At 36.5% G+C, this 18,677-nt stretch overlaps 1 protein-coding gene and 1 long non-coding RNA gene across 3 annotated transcripts in view; one reads left to right on the forward strand and one right to left on the reverse strand.

Moving 5' to 3' along the window:
* The window catches only part of LOC126356236 (uncharacterized protein DDB_G0284459-like), a 399,334-nt gene that overhangs the window by 327,083 nt on the left and 53,574 nt on the right, over positions 1-18,677 (forward strand). For both annotated transcript variants that reach the window (XM_050007061.1, XM_050007063.1), the window contains exons 15-16: positions 6,578-6,763; positions 11,592-11,706. In XM_050007061.1, the coding sequence (XP_049863018.1) occupies positions 6,578-6,763; positions 11,592-11,706 (301 nt within the window). The remainder of the gene's footprint in view (positions 1-6,577; positions 6,764-11,591; positions 11,707-18,677) is intronic.
* Positions 1-18,677, reverse strand: part of LOC126356238 (uncharacterized) — a 34,241-nt gene that overhangs the window by 10,103 nt on the left and 5,461 nt on the right. The window lies entirely within an intron of this gene.

Genomic DNA, 18,677 nt, shown 5'->3' on the forward strand with positions numbered 1-18,677 from the left:
TTTTACATAAAACCAACACAATTTCCTTCTTAGCTTTGAATGCCATGGCCAGTAGCCTTCCACCAATGCGCTTTGTGATAAATAAATAAAGAACAAAAGTAACTATTATTCATTAAACTTTACAACAAGCATTCTATTACCTAATGATTCAATAAGGTGTCATGCTGTCATTATTCAATGTGTTTTGTGTGGAGGAAATGATGATCTGATGCTTAAGTGAAAATACTGATAATTTAAATGTATACATCTTTTAAATAAATAAAGTTACATAGTTGATATTTACAACATTTGTCATTTTAATGGTGCACTTCTATAAGAAATGTTGATTGTTAAGATCGACCAAAGCGTTCAGATTTTAGCATTTAGGTCTTTGTTACAAAACTTGTTAATTTCACTTTAACAATAAATCCTAAACTATTATAGAGATGATCAATATTGAATTTTTATTGGGATCACTATGAAAATTTATGATGGATGGTAGATTAAAATTATTGGGGCTTCATTCTCTGAATTGCTACAGAAATAAATAGTTTTCATAAGTGTTTCTCTTTATGGCCAAACTTAGGTCTGCCATATTTAACACTGCTATGTCTCCCTGACCACAGACGGCTCCTATTGGGTTTCCCTATGACATAGGTTCTAATCTGTCTCACTCCCACACTATAGCACTTAGGCCTCATTCAGCACAATAGACGTCTATGGGTTTCCCCATCTCGTGGCGAATCTGCGCTCTTCGTGGCACATTGTCCTGGATGAAAGGGTTTGTTTCACAATTCCTGAAGGCTGACTCTTTCGGCCACATCCTTAAATGAAAGCAAAATGCTCGTTAACTCACATGGTTCAGTTGTACTCAAATAAGCCCTTTTAGTTACACCAGGTTTCAGAGGGGGGCAGGGGGGGGGGGGGGGGGGGGGGGTAACACTCTTGTGCTGCGTTAACAGTGTTATTATCTGCTTTCATTCTGAATTGTGAACAGGTGCTGTTTGTGCTTATAAAACACCAGCATAATTGTTGCATGTGTTTCAGTTGCTTGCCAGTGTTGCTGTACCATACACAACATTAAACCAGAAGTGCACAATGTTTTTTCACTTCAGGAGAAATTAGAAGCAATAAAACATGCTGATAATGGTTAGAAGCCGTAACCATTTGCTGAAAGTGCAGACGAAAGAGAAAAAGCTTTGATAAATTTTGTGGTACATTCCTTGTCTATTCTTGGTGATAAAAAATATGAAGCTGCCAGTTATCATGAGAACATGTGAAGACATCCACTCCTGGTTTCAACAGCAATTGAGTAGTGATATGTGCATTTTGGTCCCACTATTATGTCTAAGGCAAACATATTCTCTGGAAATTGTGGCAATGAGAAGAAATCATTGGCAAGTGAAATTGGCTTATGTTACAGTCTACACAGTTAGAATTTTTGGACAATATGTTCGCAGATGATGGTATAAAAGCTTTACTGTCTTGTGAAGAATTTCAAGATTGGGTTGAGAAAGAGAGTTATACATTTGATCAGCTGTATGGTGCTGAAGAAACAGGATTAAATTTTGAGATGTTACTCACTAAAACATTAACAAAAATAAGGGAAGGATAGATCACTATTCACCACGTAGAATGGTTACTGAGTCACAGACAGGCACAATGAAAAAGAAGACTAGAAATGTTTTTAGCTTTTTGACAAAGTCCTTTAGAAGTTGAACCCTCAAACATTCACACAAAAACAACTCACACGCAAATTCCCACTGTCTCTGGATGTGAAGGACTTTGTTCAAAAGCTGAAAATATTTCAAGCATTCTTTTTCTTTTTGGCTGTCTGCAACTCAACTCTTCATCTACAGTCAGTTCCACAAGAAAGTGTACACAACTTTAAATGTAATGTCTGCAGCAACATCTCTGGTAGTGGTCTCAAATCTATACTCAATGCCGTTTGGCGCAGTGTATACATAAACAGTGTGAGAGTTGCATGTTTCGTTCAGTCGGTTGCGATTTTGGCTATTTGCACTTATTTACAGACAATTTAAAGACTGAAAAAATGTCCAATATTTTATCAAAAATGCCTTCTGAGGTCCATCAAGAAGCTGTTTGGTTTCAACAAGGCAAACAGGGTGTTTCAAAAGGATAATGATCCAAAACATTGCAGCCAGCAGCTGATGTCATGGAAACAAGACAATGGTGTGTCCACGATGGATTGGCCTGCAATGTCTCTGGATGCAAATCTGATTGAAAATGTTTGCTTGTATATTAAGATGAAGCTTAAAGGAAAGCCAATATATACTCTGAAGCAGCTGTCACATAAAGTCAGGATGATACGGAAATCATTACTGAGAGAATATGCAGAAAATCTCATGAAAAGCATGCCATAAAGATGCCAAGCTATAATGAATAAAGATGGTGATTGGATTAACTATTAGGTAATTGTGCAGTTAGTAATAACATGTATTTTTCTTGTAAATGTATATTCATAATAGTGTCTTTTATTTCATACAGATAATGGCATACACTTTCTTGTAGAACTGAGTGTATGTGGTGAATAACAACTTATCCTTTTCATGTTGTTGTTATTCCATCTCGGACTTTCCACTAAAACACACAATGAAAATATGTGAGTGGAAAAAGTTGCTGAAAATAATAAAGAGTGAGTGCTAGTGAAAAAACAAAAAGAATCATAGAAGGGTGACTGTAGGCCTCTTTTTATGGTTAGATTCATGATGAATTTGTCCTAAAACTTGAACATTACCCAATGTCTAAGGAATTGCCAAAGAAATTTCCTCTTTGCTTGGGTCACATTATATTTCATCCAGTGGAAATGCTACTGAAACATAGGGAAATGACTGTGAAGTTTTTCCATACAGTGTTAGAAGATGATTTCAGCTCATGGAAAAAGGTGTGATTGAAACCTTCAAATGATGTTATTGGAAACTGCTGCTTCAAAAGCTGCTCATAAACCCTAGTGATAATACACCTATACAGAAACATATGTGGACTAGCATACCTTAAGCATGCTATATAGTAGGCAGCTGAAGCTTAAGATACATTTCAAGAAGATACCCAACAATCACTGTGGGATAACTTACTGAATCATAAAGAGAGCATCTGACATTAACAAACTTATTTCTTTAAGATAAATCAAACAATATTACCAAACTTGAAGATATTATTGAGAGAAACATCAACACTTTGGGAACAGGCAGACAACATTAAGAAATGACTAACAAAGTTCTTAACAGTAAACCAAGGACATAGAGATGACAAAGTACTGCAGATGATTTAATTTTGAAGGGCTTGGAACAGCCTTGAAATCTGTGGAGCAGCAGCTCGCAATCCCTTTAAGTGACATGTGATTATTAAAAAAATGGAAGAACTTTTAAGCTCTCAGTCTCCATCCACAATAATTTTACTTTTTTATCCTATCAAATTTTCAAGTCTTGTGTTTATAATGCTGTATGAATTTTAGTTTGAATGAATTGTTGATCTCATAATTTAACAGTTGGACATTGCATACATACACATCAATTCTTTCACATAATTAAGTGTTTTGAGTTTCAAAAATATATTTACAGTCAAACAATGGAAACTCCAGGTGGGAGTATCAACAACATAGGAAAAGATAGATTGCTACTTACTGTAAAGACATCTCAAGTCAGACAAGCCATGCATACTCACACACACACACACACACACACACACACACACAAAAGCAAGCACACCTCATGCACACACGACCTCTAACTCTGGCATCTCGGGCTGCATTCTGGCCCGTAATTCTGGAGCTGGTAGTTTTGTGTGTGTGAGGTGTTCTTGCTTGTGTGTGTGTGTGTGTGTGTGTGTGTGTGTGTGTGTGTGTGTGTGCATGCATGTATGAATGTTGTGGTTGTGTCTCTCTTTACTGATGAAGACTGTGGCTGAAAGTTATATGTGAGTGTCTTTTAATTGTGCCTGTCTGCAACTGACATGTCTTCTTTACAGTAAGTAGCAATCTGTCTTTTCCCACATTGTTACAAGTGTATTTACAGTATATTGTCCTCCTGTTTATTGTTACCTTCCAGTTATTCAAATTTTAGAGTTTTCTGAAGCTGTTCATTCTCCAACCACAGTGGATAATGGGGTTTATAATGTAATGAACCAAAGCATAAATAAGAGCACAACTTCTGTTTCAACATTCATAGACCCATTTCCTGGGCATAATCACTATTTGATGTTGAAGAATGAAGGTACCACATTATGACCGACGTCACATCATTTGATATCTGTGTTGCTTAAATGGGGAGTTACTGTAGCTATAAGAAAAGAAACTATTTTGTGACATGCACAGGGTGATTAAAGTTCCAGTTGTAAAATGCTGTAAAAAAGGAACAGCTGCTCAGAAGACATCAAATTTGAATGGAATGTTACTGAAGAATGGGAAGAAGAAGAATTAAAAACGATTTTGGCTACATATGACAGACAAATTTCAATACAATGGCTACTGTTTGAGTTTCACATTAAACCAACTCTACTGTCCAATGCGCATGACTGCACAAGTTTGGCATTCAGCAGTTATGACACTGTTAGTTAGGTAAGCCCATCCACCATGATAAGGTTACACCACATCAGATGGAAAAAATCGGTTTATAATTGTACTGAGGTCAAAAACTGTATAAAAAGCAACAATGAAATTGGTTTTTAATTGTCCTGAGGCAACCACATAAAAAGCAATGAATAAAATGGTTATTAATTATCATGAGACTGGTGCAAGACATGTTCACTGTGCTATTCACTGTTTTCTGTCTCAAAGTGAAATCAAGAAACAGCATGTGTGAATGTTTTGTGCCATGGGTCACATTCAGAATATGTTACACAATGCATGCCTTCACTTCAGCTACATTTTTAATCTTTCATATAACACCACAGCCAGAAATCACATGGATTAAGATCAGGTGAACTGCATGGACAGACTGTAGGGAAGTGATGGCTGATAATTCTAGCATTTCCAAAATGCTTCTGTAGCAGCTGCTTCACTGGATGGCAATGTGTGGAGCAGTGCAAACTTGCATAAAAATGCCCTACCCACATATCTACACTGTTGAAGGCTTGGAATGACATTGGTGCACAAAACACTCCCATAGCATTTATCAGTGATGATACATGTAACATGACCTGCAGGATCCATCTCCTTGAAAAAAATATGGCCCTATGATAAGTGATACCATCTATTTGCAGCACACAGTCACCTTAGCAGAATAAGAGTGTAGCAGTTGACATACGAGCTGATTTTCCATTGCCCATATTCTGCGACTCTCTGTACTGTCATATCCTTGGAGATGGAAAAGGACTTTGTCCATCCAGAGAAAGTTCCATGTCCATTCATTGTCCACTTCCATGTCAGCAAGAAATTCTAGAATATATGTTTGTCTTACTAACAGGTAAGCATGAAGCAACTCCTGAACGTGGGTAATTTTATGAAGATGGCATCTGTTCTTTCAGACATGTCCAAATGAACAGATGCCATTGGTGACTGTGCAGCTCTCTAGAATAAAATTACAAGTAAATCAATACCATTAGCTGCTGATAGGCATTGATATACATCAACAGGGACAGTTTAGAATGTGTGCCCCAACTGGGACTCGAACCCGGGATCTACTGCCTACATAGCAGATGCTCTATGCATCTGAGCCACTGAGGGCACAGACCATAGTGTGACTGTAGGGACTTATCACAGGTATGCTCCCCGTGAGACCCACATTCTTACCTTATACTCCACACACTACATTCGTATTGCTCCTGCCATTATACCCATTACCTTCGGCAGACAATCAACTGAGTCCTGTAAGAGTTCAGGCAGTTCATGTGCATCTGCACTGAAGAAGGTCATCAATAGGTTACCCTTAACAATATGAAGATGGCATCTGTTCTTTTGGACCTGCCCAAAAGAACAGATGCCATTGGGGTGACCATGCAGCTCTCTAGAATGAAATTACAGTTAAATCAATACCATTAGCTGCTGACAGGTGTTGATATAGATCAATGGGGACAGTTGGAAATGTGTGCCCCAACTGGGACTCGAACCTGGGCTCTTCTGGTTGCATGGCAGATGCTCAATCCATCTGAGCCATCGAGTGCACAGAGGGGACTGCGACTGCAGGGACTTATCGCTGGCATGCTCCCTGTGAGCAGTGCCAACTAGTGGTAGAATTTTCACTAAGCATTTTTGTTTTTGTAATGTTTCCCCCTTCTTCAATAATATGACATTCAAATTTGATGTCATTCTGTGCAGTGGTTCTTTTTTTATTTATTTTTGATGTTGCTTTCTTAATATTATTATTTATGAACGCCTTTTGGTTGTTATAAATGCATATATTACTGTAGCTGATTATGAGATAGAAAGCAGTTTTTGAAGGGTCTGAGGCTATGGCTGTATGGTTTCAGGAAAGGTTGGTTTAGTATCAGATTAGCACTATGGAAAAGATAAATTGTTCCCACAATGCAAAAGTATGAAGCGTTAGCTTACCATCTCCATCGGACCACACCTAGTTAAACACAATATGGTTCATAAAAATTTTTAGACTGAGATTCTTACAACTTTAATTTATATTCTAAGGGACCTAGAAATGGAGTGGATGAAGATGGATACTATCTCCAACCAGATCCCAGACTACCTTCAAAGAATGATGAAAGTTCATCAGATGATTCTCGACATTTGCCTCTGCCACCCAAATCCAAAACAACGTTGCCGGATGTTGTGCTTCCATCAGCACCACCACCTTCACCACCAAGGAAAAAATCGGTGAGTTTCATATGAACATTACCATTTAGTGAAGATGATAATGAAAAATCCTGTTTGGAAAGCAAACAATGGAATTAGAAAAGATAGTACCTATTAAACAATGGAATGGTGAGCAGTAGTTAGTCATATGAAGAAGAATTGAACACTGTACCTTGGTTTTTGAACTTCAGAGAGTTGAAGTCAGAAAGTGACTGTTGTCAAGCTTCTTCTCTATGTGCTTATCAACTATTCAATGCTCTCACTACGTGATGAGTAGTTACAATAGGCCTCAGCTTTTGCATTTATTATTTAGTTAGCTGTCATTCTCTGCGTACACAATGTTTGATAGAAGTTGTCTACAAACACACACACACACACACACACACACACACACACACACACACACACACACGTTCACATACAAACACATTTTCACATTCAACAACACAGACACCCAAACACAGCACAAATGCCTGCATTAGTGATGAGACTATAAACAAAATTAGACAGGTGTTGAAAGACCTAGGTCGAAACAAGGTCCCTAGAGTAGACAACATTCCCTCAGAATTATTGAGATCTTTGGCAGACCCATGACAAAGCTATTTCAACTGATACACAAGATATATGATCAGATAAAATACTCACAGACTTCAAGAAGAATAAAGTAATTCCAATTTCAAAAAGGCAGGTGCTGATAGTGTGAATATTAGTGAAGTATCAGTTTATAAATCTGTGGTTGCAAAATACTGATATGGATTTTTTGCTGAAGAATGAAAAAACTGGTAGAATCCAACCATGTAGAAGATCATTATCATTTCTGGAGAGGTATAGAAACATGTGAGTCAATACTGATGTTATGGCTTTCAGAAAGACTGATAAAACACAAAGCTACATTTATAGTGCTTGCAGATTTAGAGACAGCTTTTGACAATGTTAACTCAAAAACACTTCTTAAAATTCTTAGGGTTTTATGGTGAAATACAGGGAGCAAAATGTTACTTACAATTTATACAGCAACCAGGTTATAGATCATGAGCTGAAGGGCATGAAAGAGAAGCAGTAGTAGAAACAAGACTGGACAGGGTTGTAACTTTTCCCCAATGTTATTCAGTGCATACAGTGATGAAACAGTGAAGGAAACAAATGAGAAATTTGAAAAAAATTGTCAAAGTTCTTGGACAAAAAATGAAAACTTTGAAGTTTGGCAATAATATTGCACTTTTCTCACAGGCACCAAAAGATTTGGGATTTGGAAGAGCAGTTGAACAGAATGGACAGTATCAGAAAAAAGTGTATAAGATGAATATTAACACAGTTAAAACAGGGGTAATGTAATATAGTCATAAAATGAGGCAGTGTTGTGAGAATCCTAAGACCTAAGCACGACCACTGCTGTTACCAGTTTCTTCGATGAAGTATATAGCAATATAGAGCGGGGTATACACACAGCCGGAATATTCCTTGACCTGAGCAAAGCTGTTGACTCAGTAAACCATGAGCTTCTCTTAAAATAACTGTGGGCATACAGTATTAATGATTCATCAATGAAACTTCTATCCACCTATCTGGTGAATCGGTAACAGTGTACCAAATTTACACATAAAATTGACAATAAAATCTTAACTTTTAAATCCACAAGTGAAACAGTGACACAGGGATTCTCTCAAGGCTCAATTCTTGGATGTTTCATCTTTTTAGCATATATTAATGACATTGTACACCCCATTAATTCACACATTTTAAGTTATGCTGATGACACCTCAGTTTTATTTCATGGTAAATATTGTGAGGAACTGAAATTTTCAGCAAGTAATGGGATACTAGAATTAAGTTCATTTTTTCATACACAAGGATTAAAGATCAATGTAAATAAATCCCAGATGCTAATATTTAGAAATGGCAGCTCACACCACTCATGCATGAATGAGGTATGCGGCATAGTGGCAGAGGAAGCAAACTAGTGTAAATTTCTAGAGGTCCATCTGGACTCAAACCTCCAGTGTATTAGCCACATTAACACTGTATGTAAAAAAATCTGCAATGGGCTGTATCTTCTTAGCCAACTGTCCAAAATGGTACCCATCACATGCTTAAAACTGTGTATTATGGGACAATCTAACCCCATCGTAGCTACTGTATAGAAGTACGGGGTTGTGCTGCAGACATTCACCGTAACAGAGTATTATTGCTACAAAAAAGAAGTTTAAGGATTATACGTAGATTGGGCTATAAAGACTTGCTGTGATGTTTTCAGACAATACAAGTACTTCACCATATACTCTTTGCATCTTTACAAATTAATTACTTTTTTTGTCTCACAGAAAACTGTAGTAACTAAATGTAGTGATATACATGACCACAACACCAGGTCCAAATAGAATTACTACCAACAAAGAACAACATTAAAAATGACGGACCAGAGCCCATATACTAATGGACTGATATGGTATAATAAACTGCCCGAGTCCATGAAAAACAGTAATAAAAAGCATTTTAAATCAAAACTAAAAGAATTATTAGTTGAAAAGTGTCTCTATTCACTAAACGAATTTCAAATGATTGAGATTAAGACCTGTAAAACAATGTATAAAAAATAATTGGCTTATGTGTAAGATTTAATGTATTTTGACAAGCATCAGTTTAGTGTTTAATTACTACCTGTAAGGCTAAGATCTAAATGTATTTTATGTTTGTAACTGTACTTGACATTTACAAAAGCAATCATATTGATGACTTTACACAAAAGAAATCTAAATAAATAAATAAATAAATAAATAAATAAGAATCAGATTAGAAAATGATGTAGTAGATAAGTTTTGCCGTTGAGCAGCAAAATAAGTAATTGTGGTCAAAACAGAGAGGATATAAAATACAGACTAGCAATAGGAAGAAAAGCTTTTGTGAAAAACAGAAACTTTTTTTTTAACACCAAATATAAAGTTGAGTGTTAGAGAATATTTTCATAAAGTAATAGTTAGAAGTACAGCCTTTATATGGAGGTGGAACATGGATGATAAACAGTTTAGACAAGAAGCAAATAGTAGCTTTTGAAATGTGGTACTACAAAAGAATGGTTGAAAATTAGAAGGGTATGTGAAATATGTAATGAGGAAGTACTGAATAGAATTGGAGGAAAAAGAAATTTGTGGTACAATTTGACTAAAAAAATGGATTGGTCAATAGGACACATCCTGAGGCACCAAGGAATTGTTAGTGTGATAGCGAAAGGAAGTGTGCGTAAACAGGGGGAGGGAGAGTAAAAATTGTGGAGGGAGATCAATACTTGAGTACAATAAGCCCGTTTTAATTAATATATGTTGCAGTAGTTGTGCAGAAGTGAAGAGCCTTGCACAGTAGACTAATGTGAAGAGTTTCATCAGACCAGACTTTGGAATGAAGACAACAACAAAAAATTTAAAAACGGATTTTTTATCAACTCACCATCTTGTTGCTTTTTTATCTTGCTTAATTCTGGTCACAGTATGTAGTTGTCCTTCGTACTTGTTAGATCTGTGCATGTTTTATTTATGGATAAATATTTCTTATGCAGGAAAATTTCACAAAGTGGACTATCTGAAGTTCTTTAATAAACTGTCATATTCTGAACTGAAAACACCTTTAAATGTTCTCATTGGGTTAGTTAACAGTGCATTTTACAGTAAGAGAAATTTCTTTGATACTTGTAATGCTGAAACAGGTATTTAACATTCTGATTTAAAAGCTACATAATATGGTTAGTATAAGATATATAATTAGTACATGTAATGTTAAAACTAATTTCATTGTTTTGATTGTAAGTGAAACATGCTGTCACTGAGAAAGCCTTTTCTTTGGTATGTGCTTATTGGGCAAATACAGAATCTGAAACCAAATACTTAACTTTTTAAAACCCCAGAAAATAAAGATATGATTTATGTTCTCCATTTGTCTAAGTTTGAACTTTTTGTGATTGGTTCTTAGTCAAAACCTGTTGTATAATGAATTTTGTTTCATAAAACTTCATCTTGAAAGGTTTAATCCAAAAGTATATAGGTTTAAAGATGTGTTTCATATTCTGAATGTTTGCTAGTATATTAACTATTAAGTGACCTCCTTTAGAATGCAAAGTGATGTAAAACAGGTACCATTGCAGTTGCATTTCCATTTGCTTTTTATTATCCATTTGCTTTATTATTTGCTATATATATTATTTATTATATTATTTATATTATATTATTATTATTATAACATTTTGTTGTGGACCAATATTTTTGCTGCTGCCTTCCTAATTTTCTCTTATATCAAAATGAGATTGATTATTGGATGGTAGCATTTTTTTTTGTGACTGGTCTGATAATCCCCTGTCTGTGATTGATAGTTGTATGTAATTTGAGCATGTTGCCTGTGTATTTATTTCTAGTCATGCTCACAGACAAACACACACAATAATGGTTTTTCTCCACAGGATAAAAAACTAAATATAGTAAATGTAGGTGTTCTTTGTGCATGTGGGGCTTGTGGGGGGGGGGGGGGGGGAGTAGGGGAGGGGAGGCGAGGCGAGGCGGGGACAGGGTGGTTCTTGCGGGCCATTCAGAACCCATGCCTGAAAAAGATAATAAGCGATCAGATATAGATTTGTAAATATGCTGACATTACGAATAGTGTTGCCAGAAAATATACCTTTCATATTCATATTACACATTTGGAAATTAATTTTCTCATATTAATTTTTCTTCCATATTCATCATAAAATGTGGTATTGACAGGCTTGCCAGTTAGATATTGCCATCAAATGGGAAATATTACATTATATCCTGTTTTGCACATACATGTGAAATTCTCTGAAAGATAGCTAAACTTTCATTTTTAGGAGGACAGTTCCAGTTCAACTACAAGTGGTTCTGGGGATAGTATGAGTGGTCGTCTGGGAGGCCTCTTCAGGAAGGTCATTTCTCGGCCACAACCATTGTTGCCAGATCACTCAGGTAAGAACCATATCTATAGACTTTGTGATGTAGAAATTATAAGTCTACCATAATTGAACCTACCACTATTATTTTGTTGATGGTGCTGGCACTGTTACTGTAATAAGTGGAATCCTGTTTGGCTCTTAGATATTTCTTGAGCTATTTTGTAATATTGCACTGCATTCAGCTTTTGTATTATCCATCACAACTTGGTGCTTTAACCATAACTTTGTGTTTGTCCATTTTGTTTTACATAGAAACATCCTTGCACTTAGCAATATGTCAGAAGCAATGTAATTTGTTGTTTATTTATTTGTTGATTATGACTGACAAGATTCTCTTCCATTGGAGCAAAAGATATCATATCATAGCTTAAAGTACTTTTCCAACTTTTAATTTTGGATAAATGCCCATAATGTCTGTAAGCATCATGGCAACCATGCAGGCAATAGCTATTATAATATGTATAACAGTAGCAATAATAATATCAATAGCAGGTCAAAAGATGTTAATAAGAGTAACCACCACCACCACCACCACCACCACCACCACCACCACCACCACCACCACCAATAACAACATCAAGAACAACAACAACAACCGCAACAATAATAGCTGTAGCAATAACAAAAATCTCAATAACCTCAATAATTTTAGCATGTGGATTCCCATAAGAACAATGAGAGAATTTCCTCCAGATGCCATTTAGGTGGTCCATACAATTTTATTGGTTGTGTTGTCCAGTTATATCACTGATTGTATTTATTTATTTTTAGGAGACTGTATGAATAGCTGGTTACCTCATGGTGTACACAGTAGTTATATGTTTGTCCACAGATTTCATATTTTATAGAATTTCTTACAGCATCAATATATGTGTTGAATCTGGAATTATAACTATTCAGTCTCATTATATTCATCTATTAATTTTTGTTTTATTGTTGCTGTTAATTTTAGGAAGTTGAGTGAGGCAGCACAGAGATTCAATGATAGCAAAATGTAGTACATTAGACCTGTACCATCCCAGTCATATTTACATTTTTACTGTGAGCAGAATGCAGTCTCTTTATGAAATTTGCAACATAATTCCACAAAGATACCATTTGTACCCGTTTTACTGACAGCATGAAGGACATACTTAGGATGTGAGCTATGGGAGCAGGAAGGGTAGGGTAACTCATATTAATTTTGTAGAAATGGAATGAATGAAGGAAACAATGCAAAGTACCTTTTTTTTTAAAAAAAAGAAAAAGTCAAAACTATTGAACAACTAGGTACCTATTAGCAGTTATGTACGTAACTGAGAGAGTACAGTTTGTATAAGTTTTTACCCATTTTTTTTGCTGTTGTAATATATATAAATAGTTTCTGCATTCACATTTTTAGTAGTTTTTGATTTTGGCTGGTAAAATGAGGAAAAATATCATAAATTGAAGGTACAATTCTAATGGAAGCTTCTAGAATCTAAAGCCATTTGTCATTTTCAGTTGCAAGGAGAATAACAGTGCACAGCAAAATAGTTTTGAAATTTCATAAAAAATGCCTCTGGTTCACTTGCCACTTGGCAGTATCCCTTACCTGATATTGAACTAAAACAGCTGTCGATGTAGTGAGGGAGGATGTAAGTTTACTTTGCATAGAGCACTTTTACCACAGGAGAGGATAAGGGGTGGGGGTTGGGTGAGAGAGGGGCACCTGTCTGCCCCTTGTTGGATACAGTTCTTGACAGCATGAAGTAGGGCAGACAGAAACTGCAGCAGTGAATGTGTTGCAGACTGTTATCTTGAGGCTTTGCAAATAGTTAATAGGAACTGATTATTATAGGCCAATATAAATTTGAGTGTAACCACTTTAAATCAGGACCAATAGCTTGCCATAACTGAAAGACATCTATAAAACAATTGTCTGCACAATTTACAGCTGCCTCAGGTCTTAAAGTTTTCCCACAGTCTGTATATCAAAGGCAGAGGAGTATGCCACACTCTCTACTAAGTCTGCCCTTTTGTGCTCATGTAGAGATAAATGCATTTATTGCAGAATCAGCAACAAGAAGTCTGAACTTCAAACTGCATTCTTGGTAGATAAGTTCCATTTATTGATGATTCTTCTCACACATTTGTCTGGAGGGAATATGCTAGTTGGTACAATGATGATGGGAACTTAGTGTCAAGAGGCATCACACTGGTGTCTGGAAGAATGCTATCAAGTCCTAAAGGTTTTAAAGTTGGGGAAACACTTGGACCTTTTCAGAGATATTGTTGGTTCAGACTTTCTTCAGTGACAACAATGCCAATATAAAACTTCCTCGCAGATTATAACTGTGTACTGGGCCAAGAATCGAGGTCTCAAGTTCGAGTCTCAGTCCAGAACACAGTTTTAATCTGCCAGGAAGTTTCATAACAGTGCATCTCTGCTGCAGAGTGAAAATTTCATTCTGAAAACATCACCCAGGCTGTGGTAAGCCATGTCTCTGCAGTATCCTTTCTTGCAAGTGTGCTAGTTCTGCAAGTTTCACAGGAAAACTTGTGTGAAGTTTGGAAGGTAGGAGATGAAGTACTGGCAGAAGTAAAGCTGTGAGGACAGGTCATGAGCTATGTTTGGGTAGCTCAATTGGTAGAACACTTGCCCGTGAAAGGCAAAGGTCCTGGGTTTGAGTCTCAGTCTGGCACACAGTTTTAATCTGCCAAGAAGTTTCATACCAGAGCCTACTCTGCTGCAGAGTGCAAATTTCATTCTAGTGTGAATATACGTCACTGCTCTGTGGGATTAATTTATCGTAGATGAAGACATGCACCAAATGAATTGATCAGCATGATCTCCAGATCTGATTCGTATCAAGCATCTCTAGAGTTTAGACTGTAAGGTATCACCAAAGAATCTTCCAGACCTTCAGACAGCAGTGTCTTAGGACTACATTGACTGGCAATAAGAGATGCTTAGCAGTCGCATAAAGTGTATTACATGCCACTACTAAATATGTATGGCAGTGTTTTTGTAGAAACATTTGTACCTTTGTGCCATTTTTAAAAGAATGCACCATCAGTCTTAGATTTATTAAAATTACAACTAATCTTAGAGTGGACTGTAAGCCTTCTAATATCCTGCTCAATACATATGCTCTTATTTCTTCATTGTGCTCAAGTTTTAGACAGTAGTGTATACACTTACAAGGAAACAGAAAAATGAGGCAGGAAAGGTCATACAAGCTCTGTAGATAAAATGAAAATGTGTCTGGGACTTTTGCTGCAGATTAACACTTGTTTTGTTTCATCAATAGAAATTCATGCATTGCCAAATCTTGCCAGTCAGTTATAAATGCCCTTTGCTGAGGTATTTTCATTTTTCAGGTAATTCCATAGAGATCAGTAACAGACTCCAGAAAATTACACAACTTTCAGACCATTTCTGTAGCATAATGGGTAATTATTAGATTCCAGACAATCCACTTTGCATTGTTGAATCAGTATTTTTGAGGCATATTGTCAATTTTTCAGACACTTTCCCAATAATGCAAATATAAATGATAGTTCAGTTATTAGTTTCTGTGACACTAAAGGTGATAAAATGGAAAAAAACAACTAAAGAGATATCCTCAGCATTTGTAATGTCCATCACACTGAAAGATGTGAACCTTGTAACTGAAATATCCTGGAACCATTATGCATTCAGATACTAAAAGATAGGCATTTCTGTTCTTGATCCATCTGATAAAATGCTTTCATGTGAATTATTTCTGCAAGAAACTAGATTGTTGTACATGTTAAGGAAACACATCTACATAATACAAACTCCTTGAGTTGTCTTGTATGATGTAATTTATACTTGGTAGCCAAAAAGTGAAAGCAGTGATATCAGGTCAGATCAAGAGGAAATGCAACTTATGAATTAATATTGTATCACGAACAACAGTGAATGTCAATGAGGTATGGAAAATGGTTTCAGTGGAGGGTTCCATGAATTGAAAGGGTGGTCAAAGTGGAGTTAGTTATATACCGCTTTGTTGGTGTCGTCGTGATCTTCATTCTGCAGACTGGTTTGATACAGCTCTCCATGCTGCTTTACCCTGTGTGAGCCACTCCATCTCTGAATTACTATTGCAGCCTACATCCTTCTGAATCTGCTTACTGTAATCATCTTCGGATGTCGCTCTACAATTATAACCCCCCCCCCCCCCCCCCTCCAAAACACACACTTTCCTCCAATGCTAAATTGTTGATTCCTTGATGTCTCAGAATGAGTCCTATCAACCAATCTCTTCTTTTGGTCAAATTATGCCACAATTTTCTTGTCTCTCCAATTCTATTCAGTACCTCCTCATTAGTTATGTGATCTACCCATCTAATCATTATATTGTAGCACCACATTTTGAAAGCTTCCATTCTCATTTTGTCTAAACTATTGGTCATCCATGTTTCATTTCCATACAGGGCTACAGTCCAGACATATGCTTTCAGAAAAGACTTCCTAACACTTAACAAATTTCTCTTCTTCAGAAATTCTTTTCTTGGCATTGCAGGTCTGCATTTTATGTCCTCTCTATTTCAGCCATCATCAGTTATTTTATTGCGCAAAAAGCAAAACTCATCTTCTGTTTTAAGTGCCTCGTTTCCAAATCTAATTCCTTCAGCATCACCAGATTTAATTAATCTACATTCCATTACCCTTGTTTTGCTTTTATTGATGTTCATATTATATCCTCCTTTCAAGACAAAGTCCATTCCATTCACCTGCTCTCCAAGTCCTTTTGCTGTAACTGACAGAATTACAGTGCCATGACCAAACCCCAAAGTTATTATTTATTTTCTCTGAACTTTAATTCCTACTCCAATTTTTTCTTTGGTTTCCTTTACTGCTTGTTCAATGCACAGATTAAATAACATTGTGGGTAGGCTACAATCTTGTCTCACTCCCTTGTCAACCACTGCTTCCCTTTCATGCCCCTTGACTCTTATTACTGCTGTCTGGTTTCTGTACATGTTGCAAATGACTTTTCACTCAACCTGTATTTTACCTATGCTACCTTCAGAATTTAAAAGAGAGTATTCCAGTCAACACTGTCAAAAGCTTTCTCAAAGTCTACAAATGTTATAAACATAGTTTTTTCCCCCTTAATCTATCTTCTAAGACAAGTCACAGGATCAGTACTGTCTCTCGTGTTCCTACATTTCTCCAGAACCCAAACTGATCTTCCCTGAGGTTGGCTTCTACCAGTTTTTCCAGTGTTCTGTGAAGAATTCATGTTAGTTTTTTGAAACTGGTAGTTCAGTGATTTTCACATCTATCAACAACTACTTTCTCTGGAATTGCAATTTTACATTCTTCTTGAAATCTTATTTTATTTCACCCATCTCACACAAGTTGTATACCGGATGAAAAAGTTTTGTCATGGCTGCCTTTCCCAGTGCTCTCAGTGGTTCTGACAGAATATGTTCTACTCCCCGAGTCTTTCAGAGCTCTGTCAATTTCTTCTCCCAGTATCAAATTGGGAGATCCACTTCCCTTTATATAATACTGTATAGACTGCATGCCCTTCCACCTTGCAGTTTTTCCTTCTTAGTTTAGGACTGGTTTCCCATGTGAGCTCTTGATATTCATATGGTTGCTCCTCTTTTCCCCAAAGGCCTCTAACTTTCCTGTAAGTGGTACCTATCTTTTCCTTATGAAATATGCTTCTAAATCCTCCATTTTTCCTCTAGCCATTGCTGCTTAGCCATTTTGCATCTCCTATCAATCTCATTTTTTAAACATTTGTCTCCCTTTTGCCTGCTTCATTAGCTGCATTTTTATATTTTCTTTTTTCATCAATTAAATCCAATATCTCTTGTGTTATACAAGGATTTCTACTAGGTCTTGTCTTTTTACCTATTTGATCCTCTGCTGCCTTCACTATCTCATCTCTTAAAGCTATCCATTCATTTTCTACTGTATTCTTTTCTCTTGTTTTAGTCAACCATTGCCTAATGCTCCTTCTGAAACTCTGAGCAACCTACTGTTTACACCCAATAAATTGTGGTTAGAGTCCACATCTGCCTCCGGAAATGTTTTACAATTTAAAACCTGGTTTCTAAATATCTGTCATACCATTATATAATCAATCTGGTATCTTCTGATGTCACCAGGTCTCTTCTATGTATACAACCTTCTTTTCTGATTCTTAAACCATGTGTTAGTGATGATTAAGTTATGTTCTGTGCAAAACTCTACCAGGTGGCTTCCTCTTTCACTCCTTTTCCTCAGTCCATACTCACCTATTAGTTTTCCTTCTCTTCCTTTTAGTACTATCGAATCCCAGTCCCCCATCACTATTAAATTTTCGGCTCCTTTAACTATCTGAATAATTTCTTTTACCTCATCATACTTTTCTTCAGTCTCTTCGTTATCTGCAGAGCTAGTTGGCATATCAACTTTTACTATTGTGGTGGATGTAGGTTTTGTGTCTATCTTGGCTACAATAATGCATTCACTATGATGTTCATAGTAGCTTACTCACATTCCTATTTTCTTATTTATTATTAAAGCTACTCCTGCATTACCCCTATCTGATTTTGTATTTATAACCCTGTATTCTCTGTACCACTGAATATCACTAATTCCCACTATATCTAACTTCAACTATCCATTTCTCTTTTTAAATTTTCTAACCTACCTGCCCAATTAAGGGATCTAACATTCCATGCTGCGATCCATAGAAAGTGTTTTATTCCTCCTGATGATGACATCCTCCTGAGTAGTCCTGGTCTGGAGATCTGAATGGGGGACTCTTTTATCTCAAAAATATTTAACCCAAGAGGACATCATCATCAGTTAACCATACAGTAGTGCTGCATGCCCTCGGAAAAAATTACGGCTGTAGTTTCCCCTTGCTTTAAGCCGTTCACAGTATCAGCACAGCAAGGCTGTTTTGGTTGGGTTACAAGGCCGGATCAGTCAATCATCCAGACTGTTGGCCCAGCAACTACTGAAAAGTCTGCTGCCCCTCTTCAGGAACC

The sequence above is a fragment of the Schistocerca gregaria genome, chromosome 3 (assembly GCF_023897955.1).
Source record: "Schistocerca gregaria isolate iqSchGreg1 chromosome 3, iqSchGreg1.2, whole genome shotgun sequence".
Taxonomy (NCBI): domain Eukaryota; kingdom Metazoa; phylum Arthropoda; class Insecta; order Orthoptera; family Acrididae; genus Schistocerca; species Schistocerca gregaria.